General features: G+C 33.8%; 3 protein-coding genes across 3 annotated transcripts; 1 reads left to right on the forward strand and 2 right to left on the reverse strand.

Moving 5' to 3' along the window:
- Positions 1 to 1,991: 1,991 nt before the first annotated feature.
- On the reverse strand, positions 1,992 to 7,975 carry LOC114721162 (chloride channel protein CLC-c-like). The gene is made up of 7 exons (XM_028906983.1): positions 7,794 to 7,975; positions 6,682 to 6,882; positions 6,070 to 6,247; positions 4,821 to 5,083; positions 4,348 to 4,617; positions 2,887 to 4,015; positions 1,992 to 2,096 (listed from the first exon to the last, which is right to left on the reverse strand). Exons 1-7 carry the CDS (start codon positions 7,973 to 7,975, stop codon positions 1,992 to 1,994), a joined length of 2,328 nt encoding a protein of 775 aa, XP_028762816.1.
- Positions 7,976 to 9,576: 1,601 nt separating this feature from the next.
- On the forward strand, positions 9,577 to 12,453 carry LOC114721209 (glycosyltransferase BC10-like). The gene is made up of 2 exons (XM_028907032.1): positions 9,577 to 10,487; positions 11,585 to 12,453. Exons 1-2 carry the CDS (start codon positions 9,954 to 9,956, stop codon positions 12,224 to 12,226), a joined length of 1,176 nt encoding a protein of 391 aa, XP_028762865.1. The 5' UTR covers positions 9,577 to 9,953; the 3' UTR covers positions 12,227 to 12,453.
- A 331-nt stretch (positions 12,454 to 12,784) lies between these two features.
- On the reverse strand, positions 12,785 to 18,199 carry LOC114721219 (uncharacterized). Its single transcript, XM_028907045.1, has 15 exons — positions 17,983 to 18,199; positions 16,919 to 17,038; positions 16,350 to 16,409; positions 16,154 to 16,255; positions 15,930 to 16,013; positions 15,725 to 15,843; positions 15,515 to 15,616; positions 15,315 to 15,431; positions 14,941 to 15,006; positions 14,754 to 14,820; positions 14,100 to 14,153; positions 13,920 to 14,009; positions 13,696 to 13,743; positions 13,579 to 13,617; positions 12,785 to 13,327 (listed from the first exon to the last, which is right to left on the reverse strand). The coding sequence occupies exons 1-15, from the start codon at positions 17,998 to 18,000 to the stop codon at positions 13,208 to 13,210; spliced, it is 1,206 nt and encodes a 401-aa protein (XP_028762878.1). The 5' UTR covers positions 18,001 to 18,199; the 3' UTR covers positions 12,785 to 13,207.
- Between the last annotated feature and the right edge of the window lie 4,343 nt (positions 18,200 to 22,542).

Raw genomic sequence — 22,542 nt, forward strand, 5'->3', positions numbered from 1 at the left:
GGAGATTCAAAAAAAAAAAATGCGAAGCCAGCAATGAAATAGTACAAGGCATGATTGGCCAGAATGAGGACTGGATTTTCTTCATGTAATGGCACTGGCGAGAGGCCAGAGAGAAGATATATATGGCTCTACATGTCCAAATTTCCAGCAAACGGTCTCGATTAAGGAGCTTGTCTTTTCTTTCATAATGCCAAACTCACAAGAGAGTGATGGAACATCCGTTTAAAATCAGATCCAAAGCTGCTTGTTTAATTTCGGGTCTGCATTTAGGATGATCATCATGTAAGTCTCAAGAGGTTCCTTCTCATGTCTGAAGCCATAATTGATGTTAGCTTTTAAGTTACTCCTCCTGTCCTTGAAAAAACATAATTATTGAGTTGATTTTGTCCTAAATATAAGACTTATTTATCATATTTATCAAATTTTTTTAAATTACCTTTATGGATATTCCTTTAACTATAATTAAGTGAAAAAGGGAGAGAGGATATTAAGAAAGATGATTATAGTGTTTTAGAAAAAACTTGTCATATTTGTTATAATTAACTAACTTACCTAACTTTCTTAATTTAATCAAATTAGTTAAATAGATTTTATATTAAGGATAGAAGAAGTACTATGGTTTGGTCTTACATATTACATATAAGAGTTCATTGTAATATAAAATTCTAATACATTTTGTCTCACATATTTATAATTTTTTTTTAACGAATCCTATTAATTGTATATATCAAAGAGGTTTTCATCAATAATAAGGGATGTTTCCAATGTATAAAAAGTAAAAGAGATATTTTAGAAAAATGATTGTACATTTATTACAAATAACGAATGTAATTAATCTCTTTAATCATTGTAAATTTGCTACTCTCTCTTGTCATAATATAAGAAGTTAGTTGGAAAAAAATTTTGGTCCAAAATATAAGAGGTTGATAAGATAACTAATGATACTTTTTCACTTTTAACCCTTGTTACAAGGTAGGGAGCAGTTACAAAAGAAGAAGATTGAACTGGCCGGTTCAACCGAAAACTGGTGAATCGGCTAGTAGTTTGGTTTGATTTAAGTAATAAACTGGTCAGAAACTGAATCAGTACCCAATCAAATCAATGTAAATCAGTGCAAACCAGCAAAAACTGACGTAAACCGATAATGAACTGTTTAAATGATTATTTTGTTATTGGTCCTATTTTCTCTCATTCAATCCTAATATTTTAGTCACTATATATTTGAATGAATTTCAATGATAATTTTGATATTAATGGTTATTAATTTTAGTTATTGAGAAATCATAAAAATCAAAATTCTCAATGTTATTATATTTTGTTATTGTTTCAATCAAATTATTATTATATTTTGTTATTAGTAATTATTAATGTTGTTATATTTTGCTATTTTTAATTAAATTTTATTATTTTAATGTGACTAGTTTGATCTTGGGTCAGTTTCAATTTGACCCATTGACCCTTGAACCACATCCCCAATCGGTTTAGTGTTCAGTTTGATCTTTTGTTCTTTGGTGGGGAGAGAGTTTTAAATGTAGGAGAGATGAAAGGAAATTTTCCAATCACATTCTTTAACAAAGGTAAAATAGATAACTTTTATCAATTTAAAACATTTAATAACTTAATTAACATTTCTCAATTTGTGAGAAAATTTAACTAACTTATTATATTAGGGATTGGAATGAGTTTCCGGGTTTTATATTTACTACCGAATGAAGTGATTTAACTCTACTTTGGAAAAGATTCCATCCACTGATCATTGATGTCATGGTAATAATATCAAACAAAATAGTAAGAGAATTGCACAAACGAAATGAGTGTCCATGAGATTTGCTATATTTTTACATTTTCCTTCTTTTTTATATCCCTCTTATTTCAAAAGAATACTTGAGTAAATCTAAATTCTGTAGACTGTATGCTTTCTCATATCACCTCAATACCCATCCCCAAGTAAAATCGAGATTAGTTTTCTTGTGACAGAGACCCATGGCACTTCATAATACGTTGGAATCCCTGTGAGGGTCTAAGTGAGGGTAGAGTCCCAAAACATGCTCCGGCATAAAGTCATGCCTTGTCAATATCCCAACAACTGGAGGCCTCTGCACAGTGTGTTAAGATAAATGTTAATTCACAATTCAATCAAATATGCCCAACCAACCAAAGACATTTGTCAGAGACTAGTGCACAAAGACCCAATGCATTATTATTTCCTTCAAGCTAGTTTGATTATTTCATCCATAATTCAAATGACAGGACACTTTTCATCATTGGCCAAAAAAAAAAGCAGTGGCTTCGGCGTTTTAAACAGATTCCCTTCAAGTTTAACCGGTAGCACTCATGATCATGCATGTTCATAAATCAGGACAAACTTGACCAGTTGGTTCAAAAATCAATAGCTTTCAATTGTTGGATTTCATAACTTCAGGCAAAATATGGTGGTTCCAAATGCTACATGCCACATGTAAGGGCTTGTTTGAATCCACATTTTGCAAAATTGGTTATTATTCGAACTGATTATTGCAAACTGAAATTGAGAAATCAACTAATAATGTGATTTATATTTGAGTAGACTTTTATTAAAAAAACTAATCAGACAAAACTGTCTGGATGATATATACTGAAAAGTTAGTTCCAAAAAGTTCAAATTTAAAGAAAAACCAAAATGCAAAAACTAGAAAATGTTGCTTCAATTTTAAAGCCACTTTTGGCCCAAAAGTCACTTTCCTCAAAAGCTATCCCAAATATACATTTTCTATCTAATTGCTTCTTCTTTTTTTCCCGGTCCCAGCTGACTTTTGAGCCTTACTAACTCTATTCCAAACATTCACCATCATGCTTAGTTTGACAGATGGAGATAGAAAGGGAAATAAATTATAAGGACTGACTTACTCCTGTTGTCTTTGGAACCACCAATAAATGCCTGAGGCCAAGCTCCCTGAAAAGAAGAGCAGCTTTTGCAAGAGACATGGTTTCCACCACTGTGTACGGTGACGTGTTAGTGACTGGATGGAGATCAACGTACATTTCCATCTCCTCCTCCCCGATATGAACATCATCTAGCTTGAGTCCCTTGCCTAAACCTGGCTTTGCAAAATCATGTGCTTCAAAGTTCCTCATAATGGTAGATCCAGTCATAACCTTTTGCTTTGTGAACTTCCTTTGTTTAAGAAGCACAAGAAGATGAGACCTAAACACCAGCCCACATAACTGAGGAGCTTCTGAGAATGGAGGCTCATTAATTACTGGAAAACCATGATGTTGTGTTATCCTCAAAGCACGAACAATATTCCTCACTTTTTCAACCCCAGAAAATGTAAATAATGGGCCTGAAACAACATCTCCTGCTGTTAAATGCCTCATGTACGGTTCTGTAACTGCTTCAAGATATGGCAGGCCCTTCATCTTCACAATCTGATCATAAATACCTTGGTTAAAATTATCAGCCACAGTCTTTGATATAAGTTGAACTAGCATCACCAATGGGAGTATCAAGAGGTTATTGGTGAGCTCAAGAAGTATGACACAAATAGAAACTGTCATTCTCATGGTTCCACCAAGGAAAGAGGCAGCTCCAAGGAGTGCAAACATACCCACATCAAGAACAGTGAATGAACTTAAGAGGCGAGAAGCAAGACGCCCATAAGAGGCTCCAGCAAGGATGACAGGAATGAAAAGGCCAGAGGGGATGGCAATGCCATAAGTGATAATTCCAAGGAAGTATATCACCACAAAGAAAGTCGCGAGAGTAGAGATCTGAAATTCCTTGTCAGAACTTGGTGTTAATAGGTTGCGTATAGTATCATCATTGGGGGAGAAAAAAAGAGAGGCTAGATCATTGTAATGATTTGGTGGACATTGGAAACTCTTGTAATTTCCAGAGCGACCTCTGGTTGGGCACTTATCCCCCAAGTTAGGAGGACAAGGGACACATCGAGATAGCCATGGAAAGCCATATGAAGCACAAGATGTCAAGAGGTTGATAACAATAACAAGTAGAATTTTAACTCTGGGGCCTCTCCTGCAAATTCAACAGGTTATAATCAAAAGAGACGAATAAATATTATTGTGTCATAAAGCTCTACTTAACTAATTTCAGTAGATTAAGAAAGATAGTTAAATTAGTTATTTGTCAAAAGTATGTGTTGGTTGCCCTTTAAAATCATTTGGATTGAAACTACTATTTGATACAAACTCCCTTGACATATGCAATTAACAAGATTAGTTTGGATAAATAAGAGGGATAAAATGAATTTGAATTTTATATTTAAGACCAAATTCATCTCCTTACTAGTTTTTGTATTAGGAAGCGGAGGTAATAATACATATGGGCAAGAAGAATTTTGGCCATACTCATTGATGACACTGTAAGTCCGAAGGACTTTGTGGACTAGATAATTGTAAAGGCTTCCCAAAAGTCCTCCGATAACTCCAACCAATATGACTGCCAGGACGTCAGGAATTTCGTAGGAGGGCTTTTCTGAACTAACATCAAACATGATCAAGCCTCCTTCTCCGAAGAGACCACATTTTCCACCCCGGCATAACTGTATGAAGCCTCTCAATACCACAGCCACTACAGCTGTTGTAAAGAAAGTCCGCCACAGAAGAGCACTTCTCCACCTGAAAGTAACTAAAGAAGTGTATTAGAAAATATATATGTATACTACCACCGATTGTGAAGTGGGTTCAGGGAAAAAGACAAATTTTTCTCTATCATTCTAAATAAATTATCAATGAAAAATGTTGATTAATTCAATAGTAGCTAATCAGGTGTTAAGATATATATATATAGAGAGAGAGAGAGAGGGAGAGAGAGAGAGGACCATGAAGTTGCTTCTTCAAGTGCAAAAAGGACACCACCAACTGGGGCACGGAAGGCACCAGCAACCCCAGCTGCTGCACCGCATGTGATCAAATCTCTCCTGTCTCGGTCATTTTTAATGTATCTAAGAAGTTTCCAGTTAAGGCCATATTTTTTGGAACCACCTTGTCCAAGTATATTGGCAATGCAAGAGCCAGTATGTACCATAGGTCCTTCCATGCCCACGACAAATCCCGCAGCCACCCCAAAAATTGAACCAAAAATCTGCTAAGTCCAAACCATGCGTATTTTTCAAAACATGATCATCGAAGTTATTCAGGAAAAGAAAAGTTTCTCTGAAGAAAGATTCTACATGTATTTCCTTTTATATGCCAGCTAGTATCTTCATTAAAATTTACATGAAGTGTGCGTGTTCCAAAATAAACTGAATTGCAAAATGTGATTGTGATTGAGGTTGTGGGGCTGGAACATGACATTTGGGTTAAGCGTATTCAAATAGACAAAGTTTCATAATGATTAAGAGTTATATAACATTCGGTTTGAGGATGACTGTTCTATCCAATAGTTGAACCGCATAATTGATATGATTTGTGTAACCAACAGGGTCCGATGAGTTGTAATGGTTTGGTTACCTAGCATGCCTATATATATATGTGTGTATAAATCCAATGTATTTGGTTACCTTGTAAGTCAAGTAAAGCCACATAAATAACACGAAGTGTACTCAGCAAGCAAGGGAGTTTTGGGTTGGTGGGGTTCTTCCTCAACTTCCAACAAAATGGTAATAAAAAGCTTTATTTCTTTCTTTGTGTGTTTTTTTTTAAAATAATTTGGACAAGCCATCACACCCACATGCACACTCTTATTTTGGCCACTTGTGTATATAACTTACAACCTCCTTTGTGAGAGGAGGTGTGTGTTGTCATTTGAACTATTGGTTTAAAAAAAAAAAAAACCTTTATTTCTAAGTTAAATAGTAAAGGAGGAGAAAACAATAAAGATGAGACAAGATGATGGTGGGGAAAACATGGAAAATTAATAAACAACTAAGGATTAAAGGAAATACACGCACATTGAACTCATGAAGAAAATGTGTTGATCAGAGAAATGATAAAATATCCAGGTTACCTCTGTGTCATTCCCATTATCCAATTATCAAGCGGTTTAGTATTCTTGTTGTAAATATCCTCAGTACTCATGAAAAAGAAAGGAGTAAATGCAATTTCATATTGATTGGGTAACTAACCAACCTTTACAAAGAGGGTACTGGGAGCCAGTATAGAATAAGCATCTACCCCATTGAGGTATGCCTTCACCTCAGGTATGCCTGACCCTGCTGCTGAAGGAGCAATATAAGCACAGAGGGCTGCTGCAGCAATTGCCAAAATCAAATTACAACCACCATACACTGCAAAGGCCTGAAGAAACCTGTACTGGAGTTAAGTGATAGGATCATATTTATGCCAAAAAATACAACTTCATTGCATATGTAAACAAGTTGAAAAAACGAACTCTTCGTTTCTTCATCCTCATTAAGTCTTTCCTTTAAACCCTTGAAATCTAGTGGCTAGCTAGGTTCAGCATTCCCTCAAAGACCATAACTCATAACCACTGATGCTTTTAAAATTTATGCTTATTAATGAAATTGAAAATATGACCACTCAGGCTATGCAGAGAGCAGTACGCGATGTATAATGGATATTAACACAAATGCACAGAAATAAATGTACAAGGTATGTCTTCTCCCAAACAAGCAGATGGTCAGATTGAAACGTAATAGAATCAGGTAGCAACACTTGAAGAATAAAAATAAAAGCTAAAAGGTCAGATTGCATATATAAAATTGATAAGAATAGTCGTACTTGTTTTCGAGCATGAGATTCTCGGTAAGTAGAAGCTTGGTACCAGAAATATTCTCAACTGCAATGTTGTTAAAAAAGGCAACAAGCCCCGTGCCTAAACCAACCAGAAGTGCAAGCGTCCATTTTAAGGCAAGATAACGGCACTTCTCAACCTTTGTTCTAGACCTCAAATCTTGCATATAAAGATCACTCTCAATAATCCTGCATACAAAAATGCGAATAGAGTGATTTTCCTTCATCAAAGGTTGCATTGGCATTCCATGTAACACGATCCCTTGCTCATCTTATTTCATAACATTGGCAACTAATCAAGGACTGTCTCTTGCTTTTCTTTTTTTACTTAATTTCTTAAGTACTCTTCGCAAACCGCCGCGATATCCATAAAAAGCATTGCCCTTTATGAATAATAATAATAATAATAATTTATAATAAGATACAACGTTGTTGAACTTACTTAGGAATTAAAAATAAGAACCAAACCAAACAAACACGTCATAATCAACTTTCCCCGGCCCCATTAGTTCATGTTGATTTTATCGTTAATCAAGTGAAAGCCCACTCTACCAGAGACCAGAGTCCCTGTCGTAGCTTTAATCATGTGCAATAAATAATCAAGAAAATGATCCGGGGGGGGGGGTGTTTGGCAATGATTATTTTGGCTATTTTCCCCGTCTGCTTTTGAGTAAAAGCAACAGTTTTTCTGCTGTGAGGAGGCAGAAAGTTGATGGATGGTCTCTTTCGAAACAGAAGATAATTTTTTTTAAAGACGAACATATCCCTCTTCAAAACCATTAATTACCATTAACTCTCTCTTTTCTAAACTTTTTGGGCGGGAAAAAAAAAAAACTATAGCCTGCTCATTTTTCTCTCACATTTCAATAATACTCTATTTAAGCATCCAATGTAGCTCCCTAAAAGATCATAGTCGAATAATGATTCAATCAAACCGAATTAATAAATGCTAATGACGATAGCGCAGTTATCAGATATCGACCAACTTTTTCTTACCTTTCTATGATTCTATGATCAATTTTCCCAGGGAAACCAAATTGATCAAAGCAAACATATGCAGAGAAATAAGAAGGAAAGAAAGAAAGAAAGGAAGAAGTTACTCGTAGTCGAGACTTTCAATCGAACAGACATTGGCTCCAACAATGGCGATCTGGGAAGTGTTGTTCGCTCTGTATTTACTCACAAGAAGCGGTTCCCTGAGCGTCCCGTTCTCATCTTCATAAACCGATTCCCTCGTCTCCATATTTTCCTCTATCCGAATCCTGGACTCACTATCATCCATCGTCGTCCCTGTCTCCGAGTTTGATTATTCCAAATGTAAATTTCACTCTCAAGTGTCTTTAATTCATCTCTCTTTCTGGCCCTACCTCGCAATCATTGAAGATTGTTCTTCTTCGACGTTGCCGATCCTATCTCAGACTCTCCAGTCTCGTGATGCGATGTTCAATTCAGAAAAGGAAATACGATATGCGAAAATAGGTTCTCTCATCTGAGCTTAAATTACGTGGACGCTATTTCTAAGTTATCGTGAAGACTGTTATCGCCATGCAGAGTCACATCCCACGTGGTTTTTATATTACCTTCAGGCCATATACTAACATTTTTGTTATGAAAAACTGTGTGGGATTTCAATGATAAATATTTCAAAATTTATTTGATAAAAGGCCTGCGTGTAATAGTTTATAAATAGTTTTTTAACTATAATTTATAAAATAAAAATAAATATATGAGAGAAATTTTGTGTGATTTTAAACATGATGACAAATAAGATCAAAATAAGTCTCAAATAAGCCCTTCATAAGCAGCTAAGGGATTAAAAAAAAAAACAGACTATTGTCCTTTTCTCAAGACCAAGTAAATGAAAATTAGAAAAATATTATATTAGAGACCAAAATCCGATAATAGGTACTCCAAAAATTAAAAAACCTTAAAAATTCTAATAACTTTAAAAAAAGAAAATATAGAATAATTAGTTTAAAAAAATTAAATTATCTTATTACTTTCATATAACAGTTTGATAACTAATTTATAGATATAAAAAATTAGCTATTTATAATAAAATATTTAATGATTTTTTAAAAATATTATTTTTAATTATTTATTTTGGAAACTACTTATTTAATCAAAAAAATCCTCACAATCAATTAGATTTTTAAAAAATTACATAAATTTAAAATATAAAATGGATTGAGATATTATAATATTATCAATATGAATCCTCATCCTTAAATAAGCTCTTCATAAGCGGCTGATCGATTAAAAAAAAAAACAGACTATTGTCCTTTTCTCAAGACCAAATAAATGAAAATTAGAAAAATATTATATTAGAGACCAAAATCCGATAATATGTACTCCAAAAATTAAAAAACCTTTAAAATTATAATAACTTAAAAAAAAGTAAATATAGAACATTTAAATTAGAAAATATTAAATTATCTGATTACTCACATATAAGAGTTTATAACTAATTTATAGATATAAAAAAATTAGTTATTTATAATAAAAAGAAACTACCTATTTAATAAAAAAATCCTCACAATCAATTTGATAAATTTAAAATATAAAATGGATTGAGATACTATAATACTATCAATATCAATCCTAATCCTTCTATTATTTTTTTATATTTGGGATTGGATATAACAGTAGATAGTTATTTAGAGTAAATATTAGCTCTCACGCGTCGTTCTGTGTAAAGTTGCGTACGTAGGACCGTTTCCAACTTCCTATCGTTTCAGCTCAACTGTAATGTCCTCCACTACGATCCAACTTCTAATTATCCATCACTCACATTCTAATTCTTTTAGCACTCTTCCTTTCCTTTTCAATCAGAATCTTCAACTACCCCACTTTGCAGTTCGCATTTCTCTGTATTTGTCTTCTACTATATATGTGATTCCAATTTGATTTTGATTTGATTCTATTCTAGAAAACTCGCTAGTTCCTTTTCACAAAATACTCACTCAACACTCCTTCTGATCCTTTTCTCTTCATCAAACCCTTTTTTGTAGATCTTAATTTGTTGTGCAGACTGGGTTTTCTGGGGTTGTCGCAGTTATTAAATTCTTTTCTCAAGCCTGATATCCTTGAAGGGTTTCGATTTCGAGATGGCCGGCCATCAATGCTCGTGGATTTCGTTAAGAACTCCAAGCTGGAGGTAGTGATTACCGCCCCTAGAATTTTAATGAAATCCACAAAGTTTCTCATGTTGATATAGTCGGATAAGGTCAGAAGAGAAACAGAGGATCGGATCAAAAAGGATGAGGAAGATTAGAGACAAAGATGATCCAGAGAAGTACGTAGGTTTGCTTAGATTAGCTCAAGCGCTTTCGTTTTTGGTAGTTTTTGTTGCGGGTGTGGTTATTGGTTTAACTATGAGTTCTCATATCAACAACCAATTTAGTACTCAATCAGAACTGTATACTCTAATGAACCATGTATCAATTGGTGCGGCTGGGGTCATGGAGGAAGAAAATTGCAGCATCTGCGACGAGACTGATTGTTTGAACATGGAGACCTTTTTGCATCCGACCAACGTGACACATGATTTGCTGGATGATGAGCTTTTCTGGAGAGCTTCCTTGGTGCCCATGAAAGAAGAGTATCCTTATACCAGAATTCCTAAATTGGCTTTCATGTTTTTGACAAGGGGACCGTTGCCATTGTTGCCACTCTGGGAGAGGTTCTTCCAGGGACATGAGGAATTGTTCAACATATATGTCCATGCACCTCCTGGATATACACTCAATGTGTCCAATTCTTCTGTTTTCTATGGACGCCAAATCCCTAGTCAGGTTTGAAATTAAAAATCTCCGTTCCAGCTTTCTTTGAAGACAGAACTTTAAGTGCATGTTTTTGGATTTTTGTTATTAGATTGAAAAGTTGATTTTTTTCACAACACATTGTCATATAATTGAGTTTTTTTTTGTTTTTATTTTTCGGGGTCCATGATTGGCACAGCTGGAGTAGTGGATGCATGGAGAATTTAAGATAAAGAGAGAAGAGGTTATGAGTGTGAAAAAGAAATGTGAGCTGCATAAAGAATCACATTCTTTTGTGTGTCTTTCTCTCTCACACAAGAGATTATAGGCTGTTCAGAGAAATGACAAATAGAATTCTCGATCTGTCTGTATGTGTATATGCACAAGGCCCGCAAAAAGAGTTATGTTCTGCAACTTGTCATATGATTATTATGAAATCCTTTTACAGTATGAAAAAGCTTCAGATATTTACTGTCTTCCATCCAGTGATTTAACAAATATCAAATGGTAGCAACATATTTCTCAGATAAATCAGTGGTAGATTGAGGAATTCGATCGGTCCTTCATGCATGGAAATAAGGTAGCATCGCTTGACCTGATAAAATTATATGTCGCATAGCATTGGTACTACAAAACATTTTTTAACGTGACTATGCTAAAATCAATTTGGCAAACTGATCAGCCTAGAACTCAGACTGCATTTGAACAGGCTTTCTGTCATTGATCAATTTCAGGCAATAGCTGAACTAATTAGTTTTATGCTTTTGTACTGAATTCGACATCTGGGCCCTATGCAAATATTAAGTTTGCTCGGGCGATTAGGCATCGTTTAATATGAAAAAATATATTCCATATTTTAAGGGAAAATTATATTGCCTGGAACTTGCTTGTTTGGAATTCAGTTGTTTACGCTTTTTACCTTCTTTTTGTTCTGGTTTTGCTTAACCTCACAGTTTATGTTGTTTGTTTTTAAGTGAATACACCAAGATAACCTTAAACGCCTCATTTGACAGATTCTCTTTTTCCATATCAATACTCTTTCTTAAAAAAGATCTCCTGGTGATTTATTAGCATAATAACGGATTCCTATGAATTATGTTTTATTATGACTTTTTTAATATCTTCTTCAGGATGTCTCTTGGGGAACTGTTTCACTAGCAGATGCTGAGAGGCGCCTTTTAGGCAATGCACTGCTAGACTTTTCAAACGAGCGATTTATTCTTCTCTCCGAGACCTGCATCCCAGTCTACAACTTCCCTACTGTCTACAGATACCTCACTGACTCCGTCCACAGTTTTGTTGAGTCCTATGATGATCCTTCTCGATACGGGCGAGGCCGATACAGCCGCAGTATGCTTCCTCACATTCACCTCAAACACTGGAGAAAAGGGTCTCAGTGGTTCGAAGTTCGTCGTGCTGTGGCTGTTTATTTAGTGTCTGACACCAAATACTACACTCTTTTCCGTAAATACTGTAAGCCTGCTTGCTACCCAGATGAGCATTACATTCCAACATTCTTGAACATGTTCTATGGTCCCATGAATGCTAACAGAACAGTCACATGGGTGAATTGGTCAATGGGAGGTCCTCATCCGGCAACTTACGGCAGAGAAAACGTCACTGTGGGATTCTTACAGGCTATAAGGAACAATGGAACACTTTGTCGATATAACTCAGAGATGACTTCTGTCTGTTTTCTCTTTGCTCGTAAGTTTGACTCAACTGCATTGGAGCCATTGCTTAACTTATCTTCAACAGTCATGCACTTTTGAAAATTTTGATCTACAGAGTGTGTGAGAGAGAAAGTGTGGGGTATTCAAAAACTATTTTGTTTTCTACATATTGATAGAGAAGTTAATGAGAGTATAGTGAACGATTTTGCATGGGTCAAAATGTAAAACGTAAAGATTTTCTTGTTCTCACGGATTTTTTTCTCCTCAATTTCCCAGTGAGAAGAAGCAAATATTTCAGGTCTAACAATACTCATTACATAACCAAGGCACAGTTTTACAATTTCTTTTCACAGAACAAAATTCTTGTATTTGAAGTGATCTTCCGGCCGTCGTCTAACGGACAAAAAAATGACACAATAGTGCAATCGACACATAATATTCACTTCTCCCTATTTATATTGATAATTTTTTAACCTCTCAAAATTTGATATAATTATTTTTATGAGATATGAGTACTGAAATTGTTTAATATGCAATAGCCACTAATCATGAGGCACAAGAACATTTCCAGAATAAAAACTAGAAAATAAGTTCCTTAAACAATAATGTGGCAAGGAAGAAAAATGAAAAAGCTGCAAGAACTAAACAATGAAGAAATTAAATTGAAGGGGGAAGAAAAAGATAAATTATCTGAAGAATGAATCACACTGTTTTGCCATGTAAGCCATTTACACCGGCTTTCACAGAGGAAAAATAAAATAATATAAAATAAAAAGAACTAAACAATGAACACCTCTATACCTCACTATATACACCATAATTCAAAGTAATGAATGAATGGCACAATCACAAAAACGAAGACAGCAAAAGCCCAATAAGGGGAAAATTGTGAAGTCCCCATGCTCTTGGAATTTTCATTCACTGAGGCACCAATTGAAAAGCTCCATCTAAGACACGAAATTAATCTTACCAGTTGCCTGCTAAACTCAAATACTTTGTAAAATGAGTCTGTTTCGAACATCCGAGTATGAACATCAAGACCAGCAAGGGTTTTGCCTGGTCAAAGCCATGGATGACGAACTAATGGTCAGTTTGGTTTGACTGTTTTTCATAGGGATCAATCCAGCATTTGTCATTCTTCACAGCATCTTTCCATCTTTGCGCAAAAACTTGCATTTCAATGAATGACTGCATCCTCACCTGCAATTGGTGTTCAAGTTGTATTATGAGAGGTGAGATTCTTGAATCAAAATAAGCATTCGAGATTAACACACATTATCAAAAATTTAATATCTCCATAGGTAAAATTACCTATGAATGTGAAACAATTCTTTCTTCATTTTTGCATTAACAGTGTTTACTATAATGTTAACCTTTAATTTTGATGCAAGGGAGGGGTGCGTGTGCGCGCGCGTGTGTAAACATTCAGAGAAGAATATATGAACACTTACTTTAGCTCTGGAACTATCTTCATGAGGGGTTGATGGTGCCTGCCATGCCATAAAAGAACAAACAATTTAAATAATGAAAAGGTCAACTGAAACAGAACTTGACTTTAGAATATGTACCGGTGCATCTGAACTTGAAGGAGGATACACTGGAGCTTTATCGTTTACCTGCATTGAGTTTTTTTTTTTTTTTTGAAAAAAAAGTCAGATACAATCCAAGAAGTAAGCTTAGAAGTGATTAATGATAATTGCATCTTCCAAGAAATGAAGTTAGTCGAAATATGTGTTAGAATCCAATATGGCAACGAAGCAAGACAGTCACATAAAAGAATAGAGATTCTAACCTCATTGCCATGTGAACCACCAAGAGTTGGAAGACCCAAATGAACTATGTATTCTGAGTCAACTACACCAACATTTCTCATTCGATCACCCTGAAATATTGTCAAGATATAACAGTTACCCGAAAATAATATTAAAAAAAAAATCGTTTTAAATGAACCTGCTCTGCCCAAGCAAATTACCTGTGCACAATAACCAAGCTGCCTATCAAGGCCCCAGGCATGGATTAAATCATTCTGTAGACAGAAATTTGATTAGGGAAACACGACCATTAAAGAAGAAATAGCACAAAATTGAAAGATTAAAATAGTCCTACTAAGCAAAACAGAATCACACCACCATGCGTGATGTGTGTGTGGGTAGTATAAAAATGCTATCACACCCTATTGCAGAACATACCAATAAGAGATTCTTAGGTACACCCAGGTCAGCAAAGATAGGCAAATCAAACCAATCATAAAGAGATAAATTGACTAAAGTAAGGTGAGAGTAACTTTGTCTCAAAATTGTAAAAGCCCGTTTGTAACAGTAAACAAAACAAGCCCGTTATTTCGTTGTCCATAGACAAGAAGTATGAGGCAACCTAGAGTACATTGTTTTAAAATACCCATCTAGTGATTTGCTCAGGCATAAATCCAGATTATAAGCCCACAAAAGGCTGGAAAATCTTCGAACTTTCCATCATCCATGCCATTATAACCATTTGTTTCAAATCCCCACGTGCAAAGTGAATGTGATGCACATTAGCATGTCAAGCCACAAGTGTCAGATGCTGTTCTTGGGCAGAAATAATTTATTGTGATTTTCAGAATATGGCTCAGTGTTATATTCAATACCTGTATCATATGCCAAGCACATCGCCATGCATTTCTAGAGAACACTGGTGCCATCATTTCCACCCAGCTGCAATGTAATTTCTTTCACTATTAAATTGAAGGTCTGCTTTAATAGCATAGTTGATTTTGATGAGTTGAACTTAATTAAAAGGAGAACAGTATGACATACAGTGTGGAGTTTACTTACCCAATACAAGGAGGAGAAGTGCTATGGTCATCGCACCTTCCACCGCCTTTTAACTTATAATATCTTCTGTTACAGACCAAAACAATAGGGTATGAGAAGCATTACTAAATGACCCAAAAATTATAGCTAAATATCACATACGAGTACCAAGTAAATGAGGGGATAATAGAATCCAGTATAAATTATTCAAGGGAATCATAAACTTATAATTTGGTGCCAAATGTGGATGATTCCGATCCACAATAATCGATATATACAACTGAGCTGAACTTATTCATATATACACAGGAATACACGTAGTTCTTGTGTCTCTCAGTGTGTTAAATGAAACTGTAAGCAGCGGAAGACTGAGAGAGGAAATAAGGTTAGTTAACCTGTGCACTTTTGATGCTCTTTTACGAACTGTGAGTGGATGATGCACTTCTGATTTACTGGGATCAAGTGCAGGCTGTGATATCTCAAGTCCCTCTTCTTTGACAATAGATAAATACCTATAAGATAATTGATATATTGTCAGTACGAAGCATAAGTAATTATGTATAGCTTTTTGACAAATGGAAACCAAATGATTTACTTTTTTGGGTCAAAATTGTCAACACCTATGTCCTCATCCCAGAGAAATATGTAATTGTAATCAGCAACTATGTCCGGATGCAAAAACCGTTTAGCAAACCACCTACACCATCAACTAGCATTAGTATATTCACTCAATACATAGAAATTTATTCTGCATATAGCTGATTACAATTTGAGAAGAAAGATTCAAATGTGATCTGGTCAATACCATTTTGTTTGGTTGAATGCAGACACATGTATGGCATGGTTGCTCCAAGACAAATCCTTCCATCCATCCACAACACCATCATAGTGAAAAAGCATCACAACAAAATTGCTTGAAGGAAACTGCAATCAATTGTGAAGTCAGAACTCAGAAGATAAAGCATGAAAGTTTGATAAAAGTCAAAATATTCAAGTCAAGCAGCTTTCACCTTTTCTACAATTCTATTGACAACTGCTTTCTGCTTAATTCCTACCGCCATAGCCAACAAATTCAATGCGGGGTTTGAATTTCTCTGAAGCAAGAATAATGCACAAAGTGAGATGAGGAATAAATTCGACAGAAAATAAAGGAGGAAAAAAAATAAAATTAACAAAGCAGAGGGTTAGCATCCAGTGGGTTTTGTACTCTGCATAAAGCGCACACATCACATACATTATTTACACCTGAATCCCACAATGGTCGCATTTCCAAGTTAGATGTTTTAACAACGATTCCTTCAGGTAATGCCTCAGTTCCAGAAGGTCTACATTGATTCTGAAAGGGGGGAGAAGGAGAGAGAGTTAGAACTAATTTTTAAGTAAAGTAACAAAACATTGTCGAAGTATTGTTTCCCTAAATACAGACAAACCTTGCATCCAGGGGATTTTGTATTCTGCATTGCACGAATTAGACCCCATTGTGCTAATTTCTGCATGCATAGTATCAAGAATTATTTGCTGAATAGTTGTTAATCAGATTTCAAACTCATTCCTCTAAAGAACACAAAAGAAATGTAAGGTCAAGTGAAATTTAACTATAATCAAACAAACTCAGAGCCTGAAACATAGAACAGTTTGTCCACAACAAAAATCTAAAACAAACTCGCCGGGGGGGTGTTTGATGACCATTCAACTGGTCTTTGTGATCAAAAGAAGAAAACCAATTTTTCAGATTGACCTAGCTAGCTGCAGCTTCAATCTAGAAGATGCATCTTGTTGATGATACAATAAATTGATTGTAATCAGTCTTAAAATGCAAAATGCTTGACTGAAAGTACGAAATTTGAGAAAAGTGATCGATTCTTGATAGCTGTACATTGATAAAGAATGAGTTATCATCAAATAATTCAGATCAATAAAATTCTTCATGACATAATGTCAGCACTTTCTTTCTCAGTGTAATGTCAAAACTTTGGTACTAAAAATTAGAGATACATACTCCTTTGTACTCCTTTGCGATGGATGTGTCGCCAACAAAGAAAGCCGCACAAAGTAAAGAAACCGCAATGATGAATGTCAAAAATAACAACCTGTTCTTTGATTCTGCCGATACAAAAGCCTGACAAAAAAGAATAAGAAGTCAAAGTTACATTACAACTCAAAATGATTTCTACTTGCAAAGTTGATTATCTCATTGGTCCAATTTATGTACTTAGTCCATCATTATCCGGCATAGCAATCAGATAGTTTAAAGAGGCGACCAATATGACATAACGGATTCTGAAACATCATCATTTGTGCTCAAAAATCCTATCGTGAAGAAACCTATCAAAATCCGAAGCAGCGATTTTTTTTTTTTTAAAAAAAAAAACTAAACGAAGGTAAAAATGAAGCAACATGTCGCCAAAAATAAACTTTTTATTTAGAAAATGAACACCCCATGGAACTACCAGTCCATCTAATGATTCAAAAATCAGAATATTCTTCGAAAAAGTTGTGTGATGAAGTTTAAAGCCAGTTTAAGACGAAGAGACGAACGCAATTTCAATTTCTTCTCTTCTCTGGGAATCCTGAATTTTAAAAATGTTTTGCAGTCTTTATTTTCACGCGCTAATTTGCGCACACAATCTACTCTCGACTCGATTGGAATTGAAGCAAATTTTAGTCTTTTGAACTTTGACAGCAGCTAAAAATTCTTCGCGGAAAAAAATCAATAAACAGAATAAAGTCTCATGATAAGACCCAGTCAACAATCAAATGATTTTAAGTTGACAAAGGACCAAACTGAACTGCGAACTCAAACTGTTTTTTGAAGAAAACCTCACCACCGAAGAAGATAGCAAACAGAGATACAATTCAAACCCAAGCAAAAATTTCCTCCTCGAAGTTTTAAAACAATGAACTTCATTATTTTAATATTCAAATTTCAAACCCATTAGAAATCAGAAGAGGAAGCCATTAGTTCAACATATAAAAAAATGAAAGCCACGGAAAAAACAAGCTAACTAGATTGAACACCCATCATTGGAAAACACAGAATGGTAAGAACGAGAGAGAGCTTACAGAATTGAAAGACTTCATTTTTTTTGTTCTTTTTGGTTGTGGGTGATAAAGAGAACGGAGAACAAGTTGTACAGAAGACTAATAAAAAAACAACTTTTTGGTATTCTTTAGATTCAGACTAGAGTTGTCTGAAAGAAAAGAAAGGAATGACCAGAGGAAAGTTGAATGGAGAAAGGGAGGAATATGACGAAAGGCGAGATCAACAAGAGAACTAGAGGGGCAGAGAGAGAGAGAGAGAGAGAGAGAGAGCATCATGCACGGACAGGTTGCTTTGTTCCCATGAAACGACGCCGTAGGAAAACACAAGGAGTCATCGGCTGAGTTGGATTGAAAGTTGAAACTAGAAATGAAGCAAATTAGCAAACCATCGCTGGAAGCTTACCCCACCATTGCTTGAAGAAAAACAGAGAGAAATAAAGTGGTGGTTAAGGAAAGTCAGTGAAAGGATAAAAAATTATAAATAATACTCATAGTATAGTAGTTAATAAGTAGTGAATGATGAGAAAAAATTACATTTATTTTCGCTAAATTTATTAAAGTTAGAATAAACCCCTGGTATTACGCAGGGGTCAGTCTTGTAGTGGTCAGAAAAAAATGGCACAACCCTCCCAAGTAACCAGAAAAAGATCGATTTTTATAAAATAAAAAAATTAATATAAGTATTAGTTTCTTAAGTTTGTTTTTGTTTTAGATTTTATTTTTTAAGTTTTAAACTCTCAAATTTCTTTTCATTTTCTTTTTATTTAAAATAAAAATTGGATCGTGTTATTGAAAAACAAAATCTATAATTTAAAACTTAAAGAGTCAAAATCAAAATAAGGACAAATTTAATAGACAAAAAATTATATTAACCCAAAAAAATAACAACTTACATGTGTTTTAAAAAAAATATTAAAAGTATATATAAATCAATGTTTCATTTTCAAAATTCATAAAAATTATTATAAGGCAACAACCAAATTATCCGGCCATTTAAAGGTTGCTTTATTTCCGGTGAAACCTTGCCGTAGAAAAATACAGGCCATCAATTAAACTGAATTGAAAGTTGAAATGAACCATGGCTGTTCCACTGCGCCAGTTTATTGCTGTGGTGGTTAATAAAGTCAGCAAACAATTTATCGATTTTTTCCCCCAAAGATCATAGTAAACAATTTATTGTTATTAGAACGAATTAAAATTACAATTGTTTTCACTAAATTTATTTAAGGATTAATATAGTATTTGGTCTTTTAAGTTTGTACTCATTTTAGTTTTAGTTCTTTAAGTTTCAAACTATAATTTTTAATTCCTCAAATGCTAAAATGATCCAAATTTTTATTGAATTATAAGGACTAATATTATAAATGAAAAAAATTTGAGGAATCAAAACCTATTACTTGAGATTTAAGGGACCAAAATCAAAATAAAAATAAGTTTAATGATCAAAATTTATATTAACTTTTTATTTAAATTAGAATGAAAAAATGCACAAGCAACCAAGTAACGGTAATTCTTGTGATGGTTAAATTAAAAAAAAAAAAACTGCACAAACCTTAAAGTAACGGTGAACAAAAAGGAGCTTGGATTTACAGGGAAAAACCAAATTAGATCCTACTGATTTGCCCGTATCCAGAGACTTCTTTTTTTTTTTTTGATATTTTAAATCGATGATGCGTGGTTCTTGAAAATAAATTTCTCATATACTCCATTATTTGATGACTACATAGTTTGTCTCCTCGTTTAAACATTTAGATATATTTTTTAAAATAAATGAATAAATCACACGAGTCTTAGAAAAATGCAATAAGAATATACACGTACGAATTCATTTCATATTTTATTTTCAAAATTTCTTCTATAATAAAAAATAAATTTTCCACTCATTTGAAGAATTGTTTGGTACCAAAAATGAGACGTACCAGTATTTATATTGAGGTAAAAAACATATTTTAGTTATTATTTCAAAAGTTAAATGCCACGTTTCTAAACATAAGTGGTGATTAATTTTTTAAATTTTATTTCTATTAAGTCTAATAAAAAAATGGAAAAAATGTACAGCATATTTTTCCATTCATACACTTATTTTGGTAAGGATAAGTGCTAAAAATTATATCATGTTAATGTACTTGTATTTTAAAAAATTAATCCTCTTGAAAACTGTATTATAATTGGGTAATGGGTAGAGAAAAAAAACAATTATAATTTTAAATATTTAGATAAAAACTAAATCATAATTTTAAAAATAATTTTATAGAATAAGTATACGAGAGTTTTGAGCTATTAAGGGGTGTTTGGCAAAACCAAAACCTAGGTTTCAGAATCACTTTTCACAAAACGAGGTAACCTCCTCCACATATTACTTCGTAATCCGTAAAAGCACTTTTGAAACCATGGTTTAGTTTCTATCCAAACACTCCCTAAAACCTTTTTGAAAATCACGACAGCATGGCGCCGCCGGCCGCTGCGTTGGGCACATGATTAGTTGTTACCGTACAAATAGGTAGCCACCAACATGAAACACTTTCACTTTTAAGATATCGTTATCATGGGACCTTGTCGCGTAATTAGCGTGCGGGAAGAGTCGACCATGAGAGGCCACGTGGATGCGCCCACGTTTTAAAACGGTGGATGCCACATCGTGCGCTCAAGTGTGAATTATCGTTCCTCCGCGTGGACCGCCGCCAACTCCCCCCTCTCCGCTTCATCCTTAAAAAACACGAACAAAAAAATTCACTGAAAAAATAAAAATTATCCTCTTGATTTCTATAATTCTGATTTGGTTATGCTCCCTTAATATAAGTATTATTTAATTAATTTAATTAGATTAAATAAATTAGATAAGTTAGTTAATTTTGAAAAATATAATATTTTTTCTGAAACATCATACGCTGGTTCTTAATACAGACTTAATGTTAAAGTTGATTTTGATCCTAAATATAAGATCTACTCTATTTCTCATGTTTATCAATTTTCTTAAATTACTTATATTGATACTTTCTCTATGATAATCAAGTAAATGAGAGAAAGAATATTAAGAAATATACTTATGGTATTTTAAGAAAAATATTATCATATTTTTCATAATTAACTAATTTACTTAATTTTTTAATTAACCAAATTAATTAAATGGTTTTTTAATATCATAAGAGTAGTTTATAAATCCTGATTCGATGTAATTCATAGCTCATAATTTCAACTCATTTCTCTTCCCTGTTGATGTAACTCCCGTCGTAGATGCAACTAAAGTCAAGTATGATATCAAAAAATTAATTTTAATTAAATTCTTTTTTATTTTTCTCTTTCCATATCTAAGAGTCCATGACTTCACGTTCACACAAATTCTGATCCTTATCACGTTTATTAATAATTAAAAAAATCAACAAAAAAACGGAGACCATGTGTTGGATAGGATCATCACAATTTGTCAAATTCCTCCCCGTTTTTTCCCAAGGAGCGTGTACTCATAGATATCTTATGAATTGTTTAAATTTATATTTTTACGAAGTTTTAATTAGAAAGTTATTATTGTTTTAATTCCTCATATATTAAAATAAATTGTATTTAAAAATACAAGTAAAATGATATTAAATCGTAATCATCTAGTTTTAATTTAAATCGTCAAGGTTTGGCACTCAATCCCTCAAATTTGTATTGTTTCTCCATTATATTCATATATTTGCAATAGTTATTTTTGAAAACCAAATTATCACCTTTTAGAGCTGTCATTTGATATTGAGTCAACTATGCTTTGGAAAAAAAAAAAACAGCAATGATTGATTAGTGGGGGTTAAATAGAGCAATTTGTTCTTTGATTCCCTTTGACAGATATGTTCTTTTTTATTAAAAAAAAAACACAATGATTTGAGAAGCCAAAGCCACATAAGTTAAAAAATGATTTCTTACAATACAAAGGTGATTACCTCATTGATCCAATTTATGCTCTAACTCTCTACATCATCCAGCATGATAATCTTTTTTTTTTTTTTGTTCAGAAGATAATCATATTATATATGAGTGTGTGTGAAGAGATAACCAATTACACGCCAACTCTAGTATATACAGGTTGTTTTTTTAAGATGAGAAGTGGCTTTGAACTCGGCCCCCTTCAAAATTTCTGATACATTAAAACCCAAATACATAGCTCAATGGGCCCAGTTTGAGATCCCAAAGTCCAGACCACAAAGCCCACATGTTGGTGAGGATTTCTAACTTCTTGCAAAATATTGATGCCCAGGTCAAGCCATACATCGCCTCATAATTTCTTCATCGTGTTTTCTTTTTTATGAAATAAACTCAAGTTCATCATATAGTATGAGAGTTCGTTATGAAGTAAAAACAGAGAAGAGCCTAACCCCATCCGTAGAGTCCAACACCCCCGTGGCTAAAATATCAGCTACTAACTCAAGTTCATCAGATATTTTTGGAACTTAGATTCTCTCCACTTCTTTCTCATCCTCTTTCCCTCCACTATCCTTTTTGGCCCTTTACAACCATTGGATCAAAACTTCAATGGTCCGGATTAATATTTACAACATTTTATAAAAATAAATATAATTATAAAAATAGATAAATAAATTTAAA

This window comes from Neltuma alba, unplaced genomic scaffold (assembly GCF_004799145.2).
Source record: "Neltuma alba isolate B1F8T4 unplaced genomic scaffold, ASM479914v2 tig00012014_pilon, whole genome shotgun sequence".
Taxonomy (NCBI): domain Eukaryota; kingdom Viridiplantae; phylum Streptophyta; class Magnoliopsida; order Fabales; family Fabaceae; genus Neltuma; species Neltuma alba.

Excerpts from the sequence above, each read along its gene's own strand:
- LOC114721162 (XM_028906983.1), bottom strand. The coding sequence starts at position 7,975 with ATGGATGATAGTGAGTCCAGGATTCGGATAGAGGAAAATATGGAGACG. Across the intron at positions 6,883-7,793 it reads ATTGAAAGTCTCGACTACGA|GATTATTGAGAGTGATCTTT; the intron begins GTAACTTCTTCC and ends TTTTGTATGCAG. Across the intron at positions 5,084-6,069 it reads CCAGTACCCTCTTTGTAAAG|ATTTTTGGTTCAATTTTTGG; the intron begins GTTGGTTAGTTA and ends TGGACTTAGCAG.
- LOC114721209 (XM_028907032.1), top strand. The coding sequence starts at position 9,954 with ATGAGGAAGATTAGAGACAAAGATGATCCAGAGAAGTACGTAGGTTTG. Across the intron at positions 10,488-11,584 it reads GACGCCAAATCCCTAGTCAG|GATGTCTCTTGGGGAACTGT; the intron begins GTTTGAAATTAA and ends TATCTTCTTCAG.
- LOC114721219 (XM_028907045.1), bottom strand. Across the intron at positions 15,432-15,514 it reads GACAATTTTGACCCAAAAAA|GTATTTATCTATTGTCAAAG; the intron begins GTAAATCATTTG and ends ATTATCTTATAG. Across the intron at positions 15,007-15,314 it reads AGAGCATCAAAAGTGCACAG|AAGATATTATAAGTTAAAAG; the intron begins GTTAACTAACCT and ends GGTCTGTAACAG.